Below are 22,078 nucleotides of genomic sequence, written 5' to 3' on the forward strand. Positions count from 1 at the left end.
CTATTGATCTAGTAACAGCCACTGATGCAGGATTGCCCTTGGCCATAAGACCACGTCTAGTGTTGCTCACACTATTGTCGTTCCCTACAATGTTAGTCCCAATCATTTTGTCTTCTTCAAAGAGACTGTGCTCTGGCCATGGACCGGCCGAATTAGCAACCACATTGTCGGATTTCAGGGAGTCATTTCTCGACAATACCTTCTTTTCTGCATTGACGAGACTAGATGTCTGGAGATCTTTATCTGCATCAGATGCTGCTGAAGCGTCCACTTTCGTTGAAGTAACTGAGTGGTTGTCATCAATGCCTGGTGTAGATAGTGTTGTTACAGAGCCCATTGTACTTTTTCCGTTCTCACTACTATCCCATAAAAAGGTATCTAGAAGCATTGGGTCTGAACCAGTGACTTCTGTAAGTAATGGAACATTTTGTTCCAAGCAGGCTAGCTCCGTTATAGCTATCGACCCTTTCACATCATTTTTGTCACCTTGAGCGTCCCTGGACTCAAAACACAATGCAGCAGCTTCGCTCCTAGCATTAACTTGCGCGAACTTCTTGCGCAACAACACTTCATGCAACTTTAACCGCAGTTGCGCCACCACCTCCTCTTTCTCTTTCACCTCTTTTGTAAACAATTCTACAGCAATTCGTTCTTCCTCGATTGCTATCAGCTCTTCCTCGACTGCTATCAGCTCCTTCTGAACCCATCTTTTGAGTTCCTCTCCCGTGAGTCCCAACCTGAGTCCTATTTGGGTCAACTCAACGGCATTCATACTGACGCAGGTACGAGTATTTGCTTTGCAATTACAATCTTTCATTTACAGCTGGCTTTGTCCTGTCGCGGACGCCATTTGTAACGAATTGGGTTCGTGTCTTATTTAACCGGCCGAGGTGTTGCCTCGGGGCAGAAAGAAACAAAGCCAGCTGCAAATTAACAAGCACAAAAACCACACTTTATATATATAAAAAAAACATCAAACAATACAGAGCAGGGACAAGATATTAATTCACTGAATCTCAACGTGAGTTGGCTGATACTATGATAACCAACCTAAAGTGCAACCTTGTGCACGCAACAAACAGCGCGAGGTTCAGCACAACGTTCTCAAGCTGAACGCGGTGGACGCGAAGGCTATACAAAGTCCGGGTTCGGCTCACTCAAGTAGTGAAAGAAAGTTCACCGCTGTTAAGTTCCTGCTCGAAATGGTCTGGCTGACAAGGTATAGGAGCGACACTCACAGACGCTCGAGGACGGCCGAGCCGTGCAGCTGTCTGGTCGTAGCAACGCCGCCCCGTCTTCGCAAACCAAGAGAGACGCCACAGGTCGCCGGGAAAGCGCTTTGCGTCTGGGTGGAGGCCTCTGTGAGCCCGGGTCCAGGAGCCCGTCAAGCCCGTACCTCCGCACCCCAGCAGCCTTCCTCGAACGGTCCCTGCTTAAGACGTGCCCGGTAGACACCAGGCCATCGGGGAAACATCGATGCGGTTGGGTGAAGGCCTTGTACGCTCGGGTCCTTCTGGCCCTACGCGCGTACACCTCCGCACCCCAGCAGCCATTCTCGAACCACCCCGCTGACGTGTCTCTTCCGAACTTCTTCTTCTTCTTCTTCAGATTCCTTTTTTTTTTCTTGCGCCGCTCAGCACGCTCGCGCCAAAGCCACATCGCAAGTCGTCGTCGTCGTCTTCATTGCACACACAGCTCACGCGGCGCCGTAAATTTGCAACTCCTTGATCATCTGTCGATGACGACTAAGCGCACATCATGACACTTGCCAAAGGCACTGCTGCTGGAACCACGAGGTTTTGGCACTGTTTGCTGCAGAACACTAGAAGATGCCGAAGTGCTGCAACTGCTACCCTGATGTGGTCGTGGCTTCGGGTAACAGGCATCCTGCAGTGAAGGCTGTCTTGTGATGCCTCCCTTGCGACCTGGTATAACTGACACTCCCGAAGACGAGGGCGATGACGGCACCGGGTGGAGGGGGCCTGCACGTGGCTGCTGCTGCAGCCCAGGGAGGAGTTGCACAGGGCTCTGGGCCATTTGGTCCAAGCCCTGGTCCGGAACTCGCTGCTCGACACGCAAGTCTAACGTCGTCTCGTAGATGTGTCGCTGGCGGGCAATCGCGTCGGCGGACGACGCCCTCCTTGCATCAGGGGTGGCGTGTGCTGGAGTGGGGCTTTTGTTGCGCTGCTCTTCAGCCCTCAGCAGCCGCAGAGCCACTGCGGCTGGGCCGGTGTCCCAAGGGTAGCAGCACTGCACATCAACCGCGTCGTCGCCGCATGCCTATGTTGCCGACGCTGCTGCTGATGCAACTTCATCCACTGTTTTGGAGGCATTGCTGCCGGGTTCGCTATGGATGTTGGAGGACGCCGGCATGGAGCTCGAATCGGAGGCCTGTGAATGATGCGGTGGCAGCTGAGGGCTCGACTCGCTGCCGCTGTTGTTGAACCGTTGGTTCTCGGCCGCGATCTTCGACGACGACGAGCCGCAGCTGATGTTCGGGGATGTAGGGGCCGCGCAGGCAAAAGGAAGTGTGCCGAAAGCAGCTATCAGAGCTGCGCTCCATTCAGGCCAGGACCGCTGCTTGATGCCTGCGAAGTTGTCCCAAGCCTTGGCGGCACCGCAGAGTCGTTTTGCTGCAACCAGCCATCTTGTGTGGTCTGGCCAAGCATGATGATCACCCAAGGCATTGATGTTGCGGAGCCAAAGGATGACGTCGTCTTGAAATCCGCGAAACGGCGGTATTTGTACGAAAGCCGGCTGCTGGAAGTCGCAGCGTATCATCTCCGCCAGGCTACCTGTCCAGCTGCCCGAGGAACCAGGGCCGGTGTCCACGGACAGTGCGGTCGTTGTGGTAGTCGCGGCAGCCGGTTCTGCCACCAAGGAAGCATCAACGGGGTACCTTGGTAGCTGAGGAGTCGAAGTAGTTCTCATGATGATACTTTCGCCAAGGGAAGCGTGTACGGCGTTCCCAGGCAGGACAGGTGCAAGACGGTGGGGCCGAAGCGCTGTCTCAGTGTGACGTGCAACGGCGCAACCCCCGAAGGATGCGAAGATGTTCGTCAAAAGCGTGAGCTGATGGTTCAGCTTGGCGATGGCTTGGACGAGATCACCGGTAGAGTCCTGCCCTAGAGCCACAGAGGAGGCTTGGACGCCGTCCCCGGATGGTCCGGTGGGTGCTTGCGACGGTGGTAGGGTGGCCGGCTTCATAATGGAGGAAGCGTGGACGGCATCCCTTGCTGGCTGCGATTGCGATGATGTCATGGGGCAGTGATCCAGAGCACAGGAAGCGTGGACGGCATTCCATGGCCGCAGGAGGCACCCATGACGGCGAGGATCCATGCCCAAGGCAGCGTGAACGGCATGTCTTGGGGGCTCGGAGATCCAGATAGTCCCTGGACGGCGAGATCAGTGTTGCCAGGTTTGACTATTTATAGCAAAATTGGGCTACAGGAAAAAAAATTTTGGCGTCGACTTGGATGAGTTGGCTATGTGGCTATATTTGGGCTACTGAAAATCTGCGACTTGGCTTTGTTTGGGCTATAAGTGGCGCCCGATTCCCGCTCCAGAGGTGGCTCTGATCGGGTAGAAGCAAATCTCGAAGGCTGTTTTAGCTGTCTGAGCCGGCCGCGTGGCTGTGCGTGTGTGCCTTCGCGAAATGACCCCCCCCCCCTTCCTTTCCTCCTCTCCGCCGTTGTTTGAGCCGGTCGCTTTGATTTTTGATGCACTTAAACTTACACCCCACTTGACCGTTATGCACCAGATCCCAGGGCATCGGGATGAACCTGGGAGTAGTGGGTTTTTCACAGTACACTGTACGGGGAAAGCAATAACATAGAGTCGCGGCCGTCGGGCGATCGTGGCGCCGACATGGAAGAAGGGAAGCACGGGTGGATGACACGCTCCAGTGTGTTCATGACCATGTCTTCTGGGTGAAGTATCGCGCCAGGCACAGCTTTCGACCTACTATATGTTTGTCGCGCGAAGCTTTATTGCCATTTTCCTTCTCCTGCTAGATGAATTTTTGTTCGTGCTTACTTTCGAGATTCATTTCGATAGGTTGGACGTAAGATCGGATCCTCCTCAGAGTCCAAACATGGGGAAGTGGGCCAAGTATGCGAGAACGTATAAAAGAGAATGGGAGCAAGACCCTGAGCCAAAGCTGGGTTCTGGTGCTTTTACTTCTAGATGGTTTGCCCGTAACGTCACGGATGCAGATACTTATTCTGCTAATATCGAAACACGTTTGCCACGATGATATCAGTGCACCACGTCACATGAACTTCACCCACCGTGTTAGCTTAGCTTGTGAGGTGCCGTGCTGCTGGCTCGAGGACGCGGGTTTGATTCCCGGCCACGGCGGCCGCATTTCGATTAAGGCGAAATGCAGGAACACCCGTGTACTTAGATTTATGTGCACGTCAAAGAACCCGAGGTGACCAAAATTAATCCCGAGTTTCCCACTGCGTCATGCTTCCCAATCATATCGTGGTTTTTGCACGTAAAGCCCACGCAATTATTAGAGAGTTTAGAATAGGGGCCTCAAACGTTTTGGGGCCCCAAAGAAATAGCGTCGAAGCCACTGCGCATGCGCATGACGCAAACTGGGTTTGGGTTTTGCGCCCGGCACGCTATTTCATCGATTTAGCGGGAGCCCCAAAAGCTTTCGTCAACAAGCATGACGGCGCCCATCGAAGCGGCGGCTCTAACCTAGCACCAAAGTGGGCTCGATTCGTGGTAACGCGTGAAGTTCGTAAGCTAGGCAAAGTGATTGCGGTTATCGCTTTTTGTCAATTAACATGTGTGATGCAGATTGATTCATTAGACGCCACTGATTCCGAATTCAATTGTCGATTTCATGACCCGTAGGCCTATCACGGATTGGCTTGGCTAAAATAAGCGCAACAAGTCGTTTGCTGCTAATAGAATAAGTTCTAAATTGAAATTAAGCGCAAGAACCTGAAAACCTAAATTACTGTTCTTATCATCAAATGGTATATTCCATTTTAATATTTATAACAGCTTTTCTTTGACGCCGTAGTGACGCTGCAAGTGCAACATGCTATCCGCAGACGCAAAACGCATATATTCTAAAAACTGTTCACTCCTGCATGCCCCAACGCTAAGACCCGCAAAGCTGTTTGGGGCACAAAACTTTGGGGGCCCCTATTCTAAAACTTTATTACCACATCAACATGGCTTGTTTTTTTTGACAGTAACCGGTTTTCACGGCCTAACCACTGCTATAATTTTGTTGTTTACTTTTGCCCTTTGTGCGCCGTCGTGGCTTTTACCATTTCGAGCGAGTTGCGTTCGGGACGTGCTCGTCGCCGAAAACGACTGCGCGCTTCTTACACTGGTGTGCCGTTTTGCGCAGTAATCTTTTAAAGGTTCGCTTACACTTATTCAGACAGTGAGTGGCATCTGTCATCTGTCAATTTATTTTGACACAAGTCCTTGCCGTGCTAGAGACCTAAGACGGCGGCCAGGTTGATGTAAATGGACAGTATATAGAGCATGTACCAGCTAAGCCGGGTCAAGCTAATTGAAAAAAAAAACTAGAAAACAGGATAGGACGATGAGACAAATAACACGAGATATAATAGCACAACAGACTTGTTTTAGCTCATAAAAAAGAAGCCATGAGCAGGTCGCAGATCGCTGGACAGCTGAACTTCTACGGCGTAGGCAGAGATGACGTGAGATCGATGATGCTAAACATTATTTTGCGTTCACGACAGCTAAAAAGCAGAGTTCGTAGTTAATATTACTGTAAATAACTAAAAATAACAACTTAGTACTATCTGTCATAAAATAAAAGCACTGATTTCGCCCTCTGCAGCGATTCGCTGGAACTTAAGAGCTTCCGGAGCCAACCAAAAAGTGTTTTGTGCAAGGATGACGTCGCTGTTGTTGACATCAAGGGCCGACCATCACAGCGGCACGGACATTTTGTTACGACGGGTTGTGCAAAAAAGGATTGCCGTAGTCGAATGTGAAAATGTATAAACAAATAAATGTGCAAATAAAAATGGCTATGTTTGGCTACGAGTTTTTTTTTTTCACTTTTTTGTGTTTGGCTACATTTGGGCTACAACTTCTCTAGCTTTTAGCTACGCTGCCTCGTCGGACCTGGCAACACTGGGCGAGACGCCGGAGGACGCAAGGCCTCCGCAGCACGGTGCTGAAGGCTGGAGCGCCTTAAGACTGGGCGTTCGTCGGCTGCGCCATTGTAAAGGAACAGACACAAAGACAGCACCCGTTCCTGGGCCGGCTGTTCTATTCTCTCCTCCTCGTCGTCTCTTCCAAGTTCATTTCGTCTTTACAATACCATAAAAAGCTTAATTATTGTAGATTCCAAATTCCAACTATATATATATATATATATATATATATATATATATATATATATATAAAGAAATTGATTAATGTGATTTAGAAATAAATGTTCAAGAACAAGCATGAGATACATGGTTCTTGCGAACTGTCTCTCAGTTGTGACCATATTTAGAAGAAACTAGCGCATTTTCTGCATTGCGGCTTACTCTGTAGCTTTACGACATATTTATCTATTTCCTAGACGCAGCAAGATAATCTTGAATTTTTACTTTTGGGATAATTTGCTTTTGAAGATTGCCAAAAATCACAACTTCTGTTGTAAAGAGCCCGGCAACTACACGCTCAAGGAAGCTAAATTTTGGATAAATCAGAGTTCAAGGAATTTCCATTTAGGACGCCAAATTTCATTCATGTACCTTTATTAGTTTTCCTAATAATGCGACCGAAATTCAGCAATATTTAGAATTCTGGTCCTACTTGTGCCCATTTTTGCGCGAAGGTACTAAAGCTACGAAGCTGCGGTTTTGGATGAGACAATTAGAAGCCTGAGTTCAAAATCTCAACGCATACTTTTCCAATAAAGCAAAAATAAACGCTGTACGGGACGCGTGAATTTTACAGTTTTTTTTTCTACTGGTAACATCGATAAAATTGACGCAATCTTCAAGCCGTACCATAATCTGAGGACTCGTATCTCAAACATTAGCAGCGATGGTCATTTGTTATTGTAATATGCTATAATCACAGCGACAAATTAACTGCAAAGAAAGTAAGAAATTTGTACTATTTTTGCACTTACATGCAAAATTTTCACCTAGCGCCATCTACACGACTGCCACAAAAGTGCTGAACCGGGAAGTTCACAGTTTCTCCGAATGTGGCGGGGCAAACATTTTACCTCAGGAGCGAACGTTTCAGACTTTTCCGCCGAAGGAATCCTGGACCGGTATTTTGTAGCGATGCCTTATGAAGGAATCCTGGGCCGGTATTTTGTAGCGATGCCTTATGACTTATGCTATACATGTCTTATCATCCACCGCTCACGGCCGGCTGATCCCGTTGATAACGCAAGCGGACCATCGCTCTGACCACTGACAAAGCGCGATAAGCGCGAAAAGGCTTTAGCACCGGAAAGGCATCGCTACAAAATACCGGATCTGGGGCGGGATCTTATAACGGTTCCGAAAGCCAACCGGTTCCCTTGCCCTCACGTGATTGGTCAGAATTGTGGTTGCGTCAGCAGCCGTCAAAGACCGCGCGGCGGTACCGCAGATTTTAGATGCGAAGCAGCTTATGGCGGGGGCTTTGTCCGTCCCTCCTTCCGTCACGCGGCGCCCCACACCCCCACAGCGCATGCGCGTCCCCTCCCCCACTCTCCCCTCTCCTACGCTCCCCCCTTTCTCTCCTCTAGGAATCCTCTACTCTACGGAGCGGCGCCCACGACAGGTGGTGCGACAGCTGCATACCCCGCTGGGGGCGCCACGGTAGTTCCGCGGTATGAAAATGACGGAGCACGCGCGCCTGATTCTCTCTCCTGTGCAGCGCCTCGATGAGCGCTCGGGCCGCTGCCGGGAAACGGGAGCGGCGACGTGGCGATCCCGAACTTCGGGCTCGCGAAGCCGAAAGGAAACGTGAACGGCGGCAAGCGAACCCTGAACTCCGGGCTTGGGAAGCCGAATCGAAACGTCAACGTCGAGCGGTGGATCCCAAGCGTTACCTCGAAAAGGCAATGGTACAGTACACAAAGACATACAGCCACGCGCCCTTCGTACTTGTGGGTGATTTCAAAGTGGACATAACGATGAACGATTGGCTGGTTCAGCACATGCTAGACGTGTACTCGTTGCGATGCATTTCCTACGACCACAAACAACCGACCACCATTAGGGGAACGTGCATACACCCGATCTTCGCAAACTTCAGAATGAAAACTCTGAAACAGCAACCATTGACGCTACACTTCACCGACCACAAGGCCGTCGTCTTCAAAGAGCCGCGTGCACCGACACTAGGAATCGCATACGGTCTCTAAATAAATAAATAGGCAACCACCACGTTCTCTCACTTCTCTTATACATTCTCATTCGTCCTCTGAATAAAATTACACCATCTCCCGCTCAAGCTAACCATCTCCCCGCTGCTTCGCATCCACACATAGTTCCCTTTAGCGGGAGATGGAGTAATTTTGAACAGGCCACGCATCTGTCAATCATTTTCAAAGCGAACCGGTCATCGGCCATGAGTAGAACCGGTGAAGAAGTAGTCCGCTTTGGGTTCCGTTGCTGTGGCTTGGCAGTTTGCTTGCGACCTTGGCCGCGCGCGCAGGCCGTGCCGCCTCGCAGACTTGCGGGTGATGCACGCTCGCGCGCCTTGATCGTCTCTAAGGTACGACTTCATACACATGAAAAAATGGCGGCGCCCCTCATTCTTTGCCTCGGGTTGCTCTCTCGGACCTGTCAACGACAGGAGGTGCTAGACGCGTTTTCAGAGCTGACAGATGAGTTTCGGCGTCATTATCGTCTGTCAAAGGGAACCATGCACCCGATGGCTGTGCGATGACCTGGAGGAGACGAGCAGCCATCGCCCTTTGCCGGTGCGAGACGTGCGGAACGAGGAAAATGTCCCTGTGCGACGACATCATAGAATAAAGAACCAACTTTCAAGATTTCCGCACAACTGATGGTGATGGGGCTATTTCCTTTGATTCGAGTGGTAACTATCTTTAACGCGTGGATTACCACCTGGCGACGAACAGTTCAACAAATGGTAATATTATATTGCCTAATGTACAATAAAAGAATATGTCACCAAGCGACGATAATTGAAAACTTTCAGGACAGTATTTAAATAATCGTTCATATTTATTGAGCAAGAAGAAACATTCCTCGATTAACACGTCATATGATGACGTGCACTTCAGAGGCGGCACCTTCACGTTTATTGGTCGCGTCCTCCCCGTCTTCCACCTCCGGCTTGGGAGTGGCCTGTTTAGTGACGAAAGCGGCAACCGGTTCGCATTTGGAACCGTTGTAAGATTCCGCCCCTGGGCTCCCCCACAATGCCTGTCAATCATCCTGAATAGTTAGAGGAACTACTCCCAGAGGCAAGGCCGCGAGACGCGCTGTTGTTTCCTGCTTTTGTTGGGCTAGCACGTGCATAGCAACCATGGTAAAAGCACGTGCCATCCAAGCATGAGAGCCGCCTGCGTGGCCGAAGAAGGGAGGAGGCCTGCCCGTGGTGCCTTAAAATTCGTCCGTGAAACTTCTGTTCAGTCGTCGGTAGGTGGCGCGATTACAGTAGCACAATTAGGGTTCCTCGATGCGTGCGCCCCCCTCCGCCGCCGTGGAGGGTGGAGTCATTCTGTGAAGGGGTGAATGCCGCCTTTCGACCGGAGGCCGCCATTGCGCTCCCCACGCATTGTCGCGGCTGGTTGAGTGAGACACGTGTGCGGCGTCTTCTAGGGCAAAATGCCCGGTTGTTGCGTGCCACAGTGCACAAACCATTCGCGAAATGGCTGGAAGATGTTCAGATTTCCGAAAGATCCGAAGAGGCGACTCCTGTGGCTGGTAAAGATCAGGAGCGACAAGTGGCAACCCACGGACCGTTCCTCTTTGTGCAGCATAAGTTATGCCCTTTCTGTGTTTGGGGAGTTAAAGCTGTGTGACACGGGCACTTTTGGTCGCGATCGAGCCTTATCCGGATCGAATTTCTCGATCCTGATCAGCTGCGTGCCTTGCGCAGGCTGCAGAAGGAAGCCGATCATTGTTGAGAAATCAGATTCCGATCGGGCTTAATCGCAATCACCAGTGCATCGTGTATAATAGTCGTTCATTTGCACGCTATTTCCCGTAGCGTTTGTCCGTATTGTAGTCTTGATATCGTTCTTAAACGCTTGATGTGCATGAGCTGCAAGTGCGTAAAGATCTGCGCCTACGTTGTGCGCTTTTAAATGCGAAGCATTTCTTAGCGAACTTCGGCGACCTTGAGCGTATCTATCTATCTATCTATCTATCTATCTATCTATCTATCTATCTATCTATCTATCTATCTATCTATCTATCTATCTATCTATCTATCTATCTATCTATCTATCTATCTATCTATCTATCTATCTATCTATCTATCTATCTATCTATCTATCTATCTATCTATCTATCTATCTATCTATCTATCTATCTATCTATCTATCTATCTATCTATCTATCTATCTATCTATCTATCTATCTATCTATCTATCTATCTATCTATCTATCTAGCTATCTATCTATCTATCTATCTATCTATCTATCTATCTATCTATCTATCTATCTATCTATCTATCTATCTATCTATCTATCTATCTATCTATCTATCTATCTATCTATCTATCTATCTATCTATCTATCTATCTATCTATCTATCTATCTATCTATCTATCTATCTATCTATCTATCTATCTCTATCTATCTATCTATCTATCTATCTATCTATCTATCTATCTATCTATCTATCTATCTATCTATCTATCTATCTATCTATCTATCTATCTATCTATCATCTATCTATCTATCTATCTATCTATCTATCTATCTATCTATCTATCTATCTATCTATCTATCTATCTATCTATCTATCATCTATCTATCTATCTATCTATCTATCTATCTATCTATCTATCTATCTATCTATCTATCTATCTATCTATCTATCTATCTATCTATCTATCTATCTATCTATCTATCTATCTATCTATCTATCTATCTATCTATCTATCTATCTATCTATCTATCTATCTATCTATCTATCTATCTATCTATCTATCTATCTATCTATCTATCCGCCTACGGCTTTGTGCTCTCCTGGCCGTTTCCTTAATGACATAAACAATATACGACATGAAAATCGCTATATGTATTGAATGCATTTTGTTTCCTCTACGTTGAGAAGCCGTGTGGCCGCTTTATATTAAAGATATCGATGACCGGCCGCTTTATAACAATTACCGGTTTACGCTTTATTGCTACGGAAAACATGCTCAACAAGGTTTCATAGTCAATGTCTGCATGAGAGCCATGGTTTAATGCCACCAAAGCCTATGTAGAGCACCACATCATCTGACATGTATTCAACAATTTTTACCCATCAGCACATTTACAGGACGGTAAACGAAATAAAAAAAATTGAGAATACCCTGCGTTGCAGCATGCAGTCCGTAAATGGGGTAGCTGATGAGTGATGACTGATTCGAAAACACGAATGTTTTTTTACAATTTCGTTGAAGGCACAAACACAGACACAACGAAATGCGATGGGACTCTGTGTGTGTGTGTGTGTGTGTGTGTGTGTGTGTGTGTGTGTGTGTGTGCGTGCGTGTGTGTGTGCGCGTGCGTGCGCGTGCGTGCGTGCGTGCGTGCGTGTGCTTCGCACGTTTAACCAATATATAGCCCAACAAAACGCGTTTTTAAGGTGTTTACGCAGCTGGCTTGGATGGTAGCCTTCCGCTGCCAGTGAGACCGGCTGCAAATTCCGCTCTAAAAATAAATATTACAGAACGTAAATCGGAGACCTTCACACTGCCGATGCGAAAACTTTGTGTTCTCGTCATATCGTTAAAGATCCACACGTTTTACATAACGAACTTTATGTGCAGCTGCGCAAAGTACCGCTTGCTGCCTATCCTGGCTATAGGCTGCCTGCGGAGAGGGCATCGTAATGGCGGACGCCGTAGCAGACGACGCGGTTGTCTCCACCCTCCACGGCGGTGGAGGGGGGCGCACGCATCGAGGAACCCTCAGCACAATAGAGGAATCTTCCCCTTCTCTTTTTTTTCTTTAGCTGACACAACGCATTGGAATGAACGCAATGGAATGGAGTTGCATTGACACACGTGTATATACTTCTTTATCTTTCACATGTCACCGCTTTTCACCGGCTAACAAATGCTAAACGTTATCGCTCGGCGCAGGACGCGCCTGGATGTATCGGAAGTTCCTCGAACGTTATCGATGCTTCCATGCGTTGTCTGTTGTCACCTACGCTTATGTAATCTGATTGTATGAGCGACTTGAAAAGCACGCATACTGTAGTACTAGCAGTAAGACGACACTGAGAGAACAAATTGCCCCCCATCCACACACGTGGTGTCGCCCATTGGCCTGGGCCGGTATTTTGTAGTGATGCCTTTCCGATGATGATGCCTTTTCGCGCTTGGTCAGTGGTCAGAGCGACAGTCCGCTCGCGTTATCAACGGGATCAGCCGGTCGTGAGCGGTGGATGATAAGACTAGTATAGAATAAAGCATAGCGCATCGCTACAAAATACTGGTCCAAGGCACCACCGCGCGAGCCGTCTGTACGTATAGTAACAGCTTATGCGATTGTAAAGCTTTTTAGTGTTCTTTGAAGACGCTCCATGGGAAACGAGCATGGGGTTATTCCTTCACAGGGTGTACAGTTGTTTACACCTGGTCGCGGCCCTTGCAGTGTTGATTAGTAGATGTGACCGCATTGGCATTTGCCGCGCTTACTTTATTTAGCTTTTTTGTCGGTGAATATTTTTCAAAAGATTGTCACTGCTAGTCAGTGACAATTCAGTGAAGTTTGTAGGGAGACGTGCCTATACTGTGTCCGAAAGTTTTGAATGTTGTCACCCATTTTCATAGCGAAAGTCTTCGAATCGGATTACGTCTGCGACGCCAATGTTATTGTACATTCTCGAATGCAAGCGAGGTCAATCGATTACTTGAATGTACCGGTCCCAATGCGTGCATAAATAACCTGTGACCTGTGATTTCAGATTCGACGACTGTGCTCACGCAGTTATCCGCTAATCTTTTTCGTCAAAAGGGTTGAATGGCGAGAGAAAAAGCGCGAACGTTGACCCGTACCGAGTCCGACAACATCTTTTTATTTTTTTTTCTCAGCCGGCTTTGTGCGCCAAGCGCGAACCTATTCATTCTCATAGCATAGCGAAAAACAGGTATTTTTCCTCCGAATAGAGAGGGAAAGGCACCATTTGCATGTAACTTAGATGTGTTTGGCCATAGCCTCCTATATTTTTCATGCCCGCCGAGTGGCGAGCGGAGCAAGGCGCTCCGCCCGTACCTTCTAATTCATGCGCTCGCCACCACGCCGCGCTGCCACCCCATACCCATCCAACTAGAAACTCGCAAACGGCTATAAGGGATGAAGACGGTAACATCTATGAAGGCGATGATGCGCTGCGGTACATCACAGACGTTATCAGGCATAACTTCGGTACGAGAAAAAGCGTAGTTCAGACAACAGATCCAGCAACAACAGAGAGGCTTGAGAGATCAAAATTCAGCATAGAAAGCTTTTATTGGAAAAAGGCAGCAGAAAATGTCCCTAGCAACACGGCAGCAGGACCCGATGAAATCCCAATACAGCTAATCAAAAACCTCGGTCCAAAAAGCAAGGCACTGCTGACTAATGCCATAGAGCAAGTGATTAGAACAAAGAATATTCCCGTTGGATGGCGTGAAAGCAAGATGAATCTCATCTACAAAGGCAAAGGAGATAAGGATAAGACGAGCTCGTACAGGCCAGTTACAGTAACGTCGGTGATATATAGAATGGCAATGCAAGCCATAAAATTAGAACTGCCGAAGTGGGTAGAGGAAAACGGTGTATTGGGGGAACTACAGAATGGGTTCAGGCCAGGCAGACGCTTAGAAGACAATATGTTTGTACTAACTCAGTGCATAGAGATTTCAGTAGCTAAGAAAAGACCTTTATGGGTAGCATTTCTAGATATTAAAGGAGCTTATGACAACGTAGACAGGGAATTGTTGTGGGATATTCTTCAATACGAAGGCATAGATGACGATTTCGTGGAGCTGCTGAGGGAGATATATCGAGACAACCAAGTACAAGTGGCATGGGAAGGCCGGAAAGGAAATGAAATGGTGGGAATTCACCAAGGATTGAAGCAAGGATGCCCTCTGTCACCATTGTTGTTCACGCTTTACGTCAAGGGCATAGAAAGACGACTGGAAAACAGCGAATTAGGTTTTGATTTATCCTACATGCGTAATGGACAAATGGTGCAACAGAAGGTCCCTGGATTGATGTACGCAGACGACATTGTGCTACTAGCGGACAATAAAAAAGATTTACAGATACTTGCGAATATCTGTGGGAACGCAGCGACAAATCTAGGCCTTAAGTTTAGCACAGAGAAATCAGGGATTATGATCTTTAATGAACACACGAGTAACTTCGTGGTGTCAATTCAACAGCAAGTAATACCCATAGTGAAGCAATATAAGTACCTCGGCGTACACATAAACGAAGGAAAGAATTACTCAAGCAACCACCAAGATAATCTGAAAATAAAGGGGAAGCGGAATGCAGCATTAATGAAACACAGAGCACTGTGGGGCCACAATAAGTATGAGGTGGTTCGTGGAATCTGGAAAGGAGTAATGGTGCCAGCGCTAACATTCGCAAATGCCATTATATGCTTAAAATCGGATATATTGGCGGGTTTGGAAGTTAACCAAAGATCAGTAGGCCGGTTGGCTTTAGGAGCACACGGTAATACGACAAATGAGGCAGTGCATGGAGACATGGGTTGGGCCTCTTTTGAAGTCAGAGAAGCACAAAGCAAAATTAGTTTTGAAGAAAGGCTCAGGAACATGGATGAAAATAAATGGGCGGCTAAAGTGCACAAGTATCTCTACATGAAAAGCGTGGACACAGAATGGAGGAAGAGGTCAAGGAAGTTGGCAACCAAGTACAGGATAATCGAAACTGTAAATAGACAACCAGGGGTCATCAGAAAGAAAGTGAGAGAAATAGAGACCGTGAATTGAATGCAAAGAATGGAAACGAAAAGGACAATGGAGATTTACAAGAATGAGAAGAAAGAAATTAGAAGGGAAAATCTGTACGACAACACAAAGGGCAGTGCCTTGCTATTTGAGGCTCGAGCCGGTTGCCTAAGGACGAAAACATATCGGAACAAATATTCGGAACTAGATGAGACATGTGTATGCTGCAGTAAAGATCCAGAGACCACTCAGCACATCCTAATGGAATGCGACGGGATCCACCCAGCGAGAACCGTAGGTAACGTGCAACTCCCAGAAGCGCTTGGGTTTAAAGTGGAAGGAAACATAAACAGTTAGAGATCAGCAAGAGACGATTAGAGTACTGGTGGAAAAAAAGCAGGGAAAAGATGGATACGACCTGATCTCTTAAAATCATAGGCAGCGGTACAAGCTAAATTTTTGAAAAAGAAAGATAATGGGAGGTATACAAAAATGCTAGATAAAGAACATGTGTAGTATACCTGATTAAATCAAGCAGGCTAGGTGACTATTTGTCGCCACCCCGTTTCAAAGGGGATGCCAATAAATCATCATCATCATCATCATCATCATCATCATCAGTCCCAGAGCAGACGACGCGACTACGCTGTTGCGCGCGTGCTTGTGGAGAGAAACTTGCGCTTGTATAAGAGATGGAGCTGTGAAATAAATGCGCAGGTTGCACTGGTGTTCGTTCATGTTGTACGGGGGTGATGGGAAGAAACGCAAACAGTGCGGCGCGATATTTTCATCATGCTGTGACCTTGGTGGGAATAAAAAGACGCTAGAATAGCTTTATTCTAATGGCTTAATTTTCTAGTTATCATGCAGGCTACAACCACTCGAAAAGAAATGCGAAATATCAAAGAATGTAGGTGCCGCACTGTTCGCGTTTCTTTCCATCCCCACAGTACATTGAAAGCAAGCAACACGAGACATATTGTGAAAACTGGACCTTTCACTTAGGCCCCCAGCTGTGAGATCAAGCTCACAGTTTCAGGGTCTTTCGTGACAGTGGCTTTATTGCGAACACTTTAGCGACGTCTTCTTTGTCTGTCGCTTTCAGAGAGAAATTGGTGAATATTGGGCGAAAAAACTTCGTAAGCAACAATTTGAGCAAATTCTCTTGGTGCCCTGGCTTCGAACACATCAAAGCTTTGTGCTCGCGGAGGATTTCGGTAGCATTGTTCACAGCCTCCTTTAGAGGGTGATGCATACGCCTTCTTCTTGCTAGAAGAACTTCGACGAACTTCTGTAGTGCGTAGAGAACATCTAGAAGTTGTGCGGACGGGTAAAGAAGTCCACCGCGGTTTTGGTGTTTAATGAGCGAGTCCGATGGTGTCGATGCGTTTGGCTTTGTTAAGAGCGCGTAGCACTCCACACATTCGAAGTTTTCTCGTACGGCTCTTGCGAGGTAGCCACCAACCATAGCCAATGCGGCCACATCTGGAGTGGGAAGTAGAGGCTTATCTCGGTTTAGTCGCTCTATGAGCTCTCTACGTGCATCTGCAGGGAATTCCTCGCTGGTTTGCTCCCTTGTGTTTTTCTGTTGCGGCAGCGTTGACAAGCAATCACTCTCTTCTGCTGCCATTATGTTGCTTGTACTCGACGCCGATGCGATACCGGTCTTGAGGGTTTTCTCAATGCCTGTGAGCACGGCGCTGACGTCCGTTTGGTCATTTGATCCTGCTGATTTCCTCAGCCAGCCAAAGAACGACTCGATTGGGTTCGATGACATTTTCCTCGTCAAAACTAAGTGAAAAGACATCTCTTCAAGAAGATATCTAATGCACTCAACGTTCGAACGAGTTGTGATCACAAGACCCTCATAAGTCTCTTTGGTTAGAAAGTTCTTTGCCAGGCACTGACTTTTGAGATCGGCCAGGCAGTCGAGAAAGCTTGTCTCCAGCCAGATTAGCCGTTCATCGCCTGCAGATTCAAACGGCTTGCAGTCAGCATTCTTCTGATGTATGTGCTGGGTACAATTACTCACGTCAATGAGCACGAACCAGCGGTGCACGGTGTCCATAAATTGCACCGTCGGTCCGACACCCGCGAAGCTTGCGTCGCACGTGTGGCCCGCCTGCTCTTGCAAGAGCTTCATTGCAGCTGTCACGGGAGGAGAAAAAACTTGCACTGCTCTCTGCACGTTCATTTTTTCCATATTCGTAGGGAATACGTGCTTTCTCGTCAAAAATCGTACTGGTTTTACAAGGCTGCCTTGCTGCATTCTGTAGAGGCTCTTCAAGTGGTTCGCTGATATTTCGCCGCCTTTTCCGATGTCACGGGACAAAAACTGTGATCGCACGTTTTTGATCAGGTGGCACTGATCGAATGCAAGAAAGAGCTTTTGATTCGGTTTGCCAGGGTGGTCAATGCAATGCTTGAGGCTTCCGTTGCACAGAAGTTGCATAGCCAAGACATTGATCTTGTGGTTGTCTGTGACAATGCGCACGACGAAAAATCCTATTTCTTCAACTTCCTTCAGAACGTGTATCATGAGCATGGGCAGCTCACGGCCAGTGCAGTTTCTCGCGAAAAAGTACGCCACGGGTATTTTGAACGAAACTGAAAGGCCGTTAAGGACGAAACACAAGAGTGAGTTGGCCAGCACAGGCTCATTTGTTGTTTCTTTGGGGAAGTTCACACCATAGTCCACTTCGCCGATGAAGGCATCTCTTTGCTTGTGATACAGTAGCCGTTGTTTGACGCGCATTTCGTCTACAATTAAAGAGCATGCACTCTCATGCAACGAGGGATGAGAAGCGAGTTCTGCAGACAGCCTTTGCTTCACGAGTTCGGTCGTGCCAACTTCTCCACGTGATGAGCCCATAAAGCGCTCGAGGGTACTTCGACAGGGAAGCCGAAGAATACCTGTGCTCCTTACGTGTTCGTATGCACGAGTCGAGAGGTTACGCAAAACCACAGCATGGCGCACTGTCACTTCAGACCACGTTGGTTTCTTCTTCGCGAAATTCTGAACTTGTTCCACTAATATTGAAGCAGCCAGGTCTTTCTCTTTCGCTTTCTCCACAACCTGCAGGAATGCAGACACATAGCATTCTTCCTTGAGCTTTTGCAGTTCCTGTTTGTACTTGTCGACAGTGTTCTTGAGTCACTCAATTCGCGCGTTCATGTCTCGCTCCTTACGTCTCCACTTTTGTTTGTCCATTGCCGAAACCGAGAATAATGACGACACCTGCACAGCTCTGTCCACCTGCACGGTCGTAGTGATGCAGCGCTCGCTTGCGCCGTTTTCCAGAGGTAGCGGCAGTTCAGTTGCGGAGCAATCCATCAGTGACAATTCTTGAGAGGCGACTTCGACGGACGGCAAGTCATTGAGAGGAAGCGAAGGAGACTCCAGTTGGCTCTCAACTGCTCTTAGTTTCGGCGGTGGTGTGTTCACTGGCGCAGCTGCCTCACGTTTTCTCACAGACGCGTCGCTTCTCTCTCTATTTTTCGGAGGCTGCAGGTACGCAGGATACTCTTCGAAAATGCTGGGAACAGCGTCTTTCTTGAGTTTGCGAATTTTGCAGCCCTCCTTGAAGTCGGAGGAACCGAAGTGTCGGCTGCATACAGTCGAGTAACACGACGTCGTATTCGGTGTCCAGTCGTCCCGAGAAATGGCCTTTAGCCATTTCGCTCGCAGTTCCGGATCGCTTGGTATCTCCTGGAACGATATGCCCGGCGTCCGTTGTTTGCTCGAAGACTTGCAGCGTGGTACGCAGCAGTACGGCATCTTGTCGGGCGCAGGGCACCCCAACTGATTCCACATTGCGGATAGAAAACCAAATCGGTATGTCGAAAGTAATGCAGCATAAAATATTGTCACGTAGGTGACGGTGAGCTGCCTGGCACACAGGTAGACAGAAAGTAACACTGCGTCGACGATGAACTTAAAATAGAATTTATTGGGCGAACTTGTGCCCCTAAAGCAAGCGAACTCGGCAACAGCGAATACAGCAAGCGCGCCTACGACGTTCGTCGGACTCTGGCGGCACGACGGTGGACCCGTATTTATACCCTCTTGCGTCCAAGATCGAAACGCGTCAAGCGACGCCGCTCGCGTCGGCAGGAACGCGAACCGGAGCTCGCGTTCCTGCCGTATGGGGTGCGTATGGGGTGGTAAAACCCCTTGATGTTAGAAAGTAGCGACACGCTTTGATCTACGCCGCAACACCCTCGCCGGCGCGGTCAACCTCCTCTTTTATTGCTATAGCAATTATATGGACACTTCCACCGGATTTCTGCCGTCGGCGTCGCCGTCGCCGTCGTCGTCGCCGTCGCCGTCGCCGTGAGGTTCCGTATAGATAAAATCTTTGCCGCGGGCCGTATGCCCGAGCGGAAGCGTGCTGGGACGGACGCTGTCACGGAGAGCGAACGCACTCAATCTTCCACGCGCAAGCAAGGAAGCGCGAAGCGAGCGCCGGAGGGAGCATAGGGGGGGGGGGGGGGGGGGGGGCGCATTTCTACTCTGCCAACAACCGCGCTAGTCGCTCGCTCGCCCGTCTCTTATCTCCACACGGCTCTGACCTTTACATTCGCCGCTCAGTTTCCGTTGAAGCGATAGACCGCACGTACCTTCCCCGTTGCGGCGTATATGCGCTTGCTGCCAGCGTTTTGACAGTCGTTGTCTGCAGTCATTCAGTGTGATCTATTCATGTTTGTTTGTGCGCGCTCACACCACAGTTAGTAATAGTCGGGCCACATTTTCCAACGCACGCTACACATGCAATGCTGCCCGGATCGGCAGTGCAGCGCTACAGGTGTGTCCCTTCGCACGCGGTGCCCACGGGCAGCGCTTCTCATCGACACCACCGTTTCACACGCGCCTTCTCGTGGTCATCGAGTCTCTCTTCATGTCGGTCTATTTACGCCGCAGCACACCTGCTTACTTAATCAGCTCATGTTTACTACAATTCATATTGCTACCAAAGCCGCTCACCTTACTTCGTATGACATTGCTGTGTTGCTATCGCATTCATTGCTTCGCCCTTAGGGCGAAACTGTGACATTTTTTTCTCCCCGTCTTTCGCGGAGGCAGCGCAGCCGCCACGCTGAATGGCTGCTGCGCGCGAGACTACCCCGTCAGGTGACCCTGACGCACGAAAATGGCGCGAAACTTGCTTTCGCGCGCCTTTAGTTTCTCCCGCCCGTCATGCGCAGTCCAAGTGGTGGTCGCCCTGCCGCTCCGAACGTGTGTTTCCCAAGTTTTTCCATCCTTTCGTAGGAATCTGAGATTCGTTCTCCGTGAAAATGCCTTGCTGCTGCGCGTTTCAATGCAGCAGCAGGCCAGAGAAAGGGCAAGCCTTATTTTATATCCCCCGAGGTGAACGGAATGTCGTGCGTCGGAAGCAGTGGCTCCATAACATCGGGAGAAGGGATTTCGCCCCTTCTAAGCACGCCGTTCTTTGCGAGGTGAATGAATTGCTGCTTTCCTCATATTTGTGGATTAAGTTGCATGGAGATTTTAATGCTCTTCGCATAGCCGGACTCTTCGTTCAGTTCAATACAGAGCACCGATAACTGTGCATATAGTTTTTTTTTTTTTTTTAAGTGAGTCGGCTGAAATTTTCGTTGACTCTTCGAGCCGTGACAAAGCTTTTTGTGTTTTCGCGCGTGCGTTAGTTTTCAAATGTATGTAATTTGTGAGTTAATGCCTGTAACTCATATTTTGTAGTTGTGTGCGTGTGTGTGTGCGTGTTTGCGTATGTGCGTGCGTGTGTGCGTGTATGTGTGTGCGTGTGATCCTTGCCCCTGATACTTACCTCCATTAAGTTACTCCGCCTGATACTTACCTCCGCAAGTTCCGTCGGAGGTAACTTGCGAAAATCCCCTGCTACAGTTCGAAAATTAGCATATCAGACTTTTGTTCGCCCACAATTAGAATTTGCGTCATCAGTATGGTCACCATATCAAAATTATTTAGTTGATATGCAGGAATCAATTCAAAACAGAGCATCGCGCTTCATCACAAGTAACTACGACAGAACTTGCAGCGTAACTAAGATTAAAGCAGATATTGCGCTCCAGCCACTTAAAACTCGTCGCACGGTTAGTCTTCTTTGCCTTGTCCATAGATACGTTCATGGTAATCGACCTCATGTGTTGCTCCTTGAAGTACCAGCACGCACGTCACGTCGCCTTAACAATAGCCATAGTCTCATGCGCTTATTTGGCAATACACTGTCATTTAACGCATCATCACTGCCACGTGTCATAACCGTATGGAACAGTCTTCCTGATAACATTGTGTGCCTAACAAATCGGGAAGCCTTTCGCGAAGAATTGCAAGGTTTCCTGTAGAAACATTGTATAAGGTTGTTATTGACCGGCTTTCCTTCCCTGTTTTTCATACTTGTATTTTTTTATTTTTTATGTTTAAGAGTATATTAATGTGTTTACGCTGTCTAAAGCTTAGCCTATACAAACTTATTTTTGAACTTTGCTTTACCCATCTTGTGACGGCCTGTATTAACATTTATATTGTTTACTCCTGTCGAAACACTTACTCTGTGTCCCCCCTTACCCTATGCCCTTAAATGGGCCTGTAAGGTATTTTAACTAAATAAATAAATAAATAAATAAATAAAACTGTTTTACTCTTATTGCGTGCTTATTGTATCTTTGCAAAGTTTCAATACTGCGAGCATTTTTTTTCTTTACGTACTTTATGTTGCGAAGGCATGAACCGCAATATATAGGTAGATAAGTGGTATTATGTATTATGTATTTTTCGCGCATGCTCATTAAGTACAAGCCACGCGCTTCTGACAATCTCCCTCAATTCTGACTAACTTGACATCTTGAAGTCTGTAAGTTAATAATCAAGTGCCAGTCTTAGCAGTTTCCGTGTAAGCAATCAGCCTTTTTTTTTTTTTTTTTTTGAGAGAGAGACTTAGGTTACTCCCAGAGGTGATGGAATGTAAT

General features: G+C 48.0%; 2 protein-coding genes across 2 annotated transcripts in view; both read right to left on the reverse strand.

The window, feature by feature from the left end:
• Positions 1 to 22,078, reverse strand: part of LOC119446856 (acidic phospholipase A2 PA4) — a 179,463-nt gene that overhangs the window by 35,477 nt on the left and 121,908 nt on the right. The window lies entirely within an intron of this gene.
• Positions 16,023 to 17,633, reverse strand: LOC125944448 (uncharacterized). Its single transcript, XM_049664957.1, has one exon. The coding sequence runs from the start codon at positions 17,559 to 17,561 to the stop codon at positions 16,137 to 16,139; it is 1,425 nt and encodes a 474-aa protein (XP_049520914.1). The 5' UTR covers positions 17,562 to 17,633; the 3' UTR covers positions 16,023 to 16,136.

This window comes from Dermacentor silvarum, chromosome 3, assembly GCF_013339745.2.
Source record: "Dermacentor silvarum isolate Dsil-2018 chromosome 3, BIME_Dsil_1.4, whole genome shotgun sequence".
NCBI classification, from domain to species: Eukaryota; Metazoa; Arthropoda; class Arachnida; order Ixodida; family Ixodidae; genus Dermacentor; species Dermacentor silvarum.

What these genes read in the sequence shown, in the direction of transcription:
- LOC125944448 (XM_049664957.1), bottom strand. Translation starts at nt 17,561, where the DNA reads ATGCAACTTCTGTGCAACGGAAGCCTCAAGCATTGCATTGACCACCCT.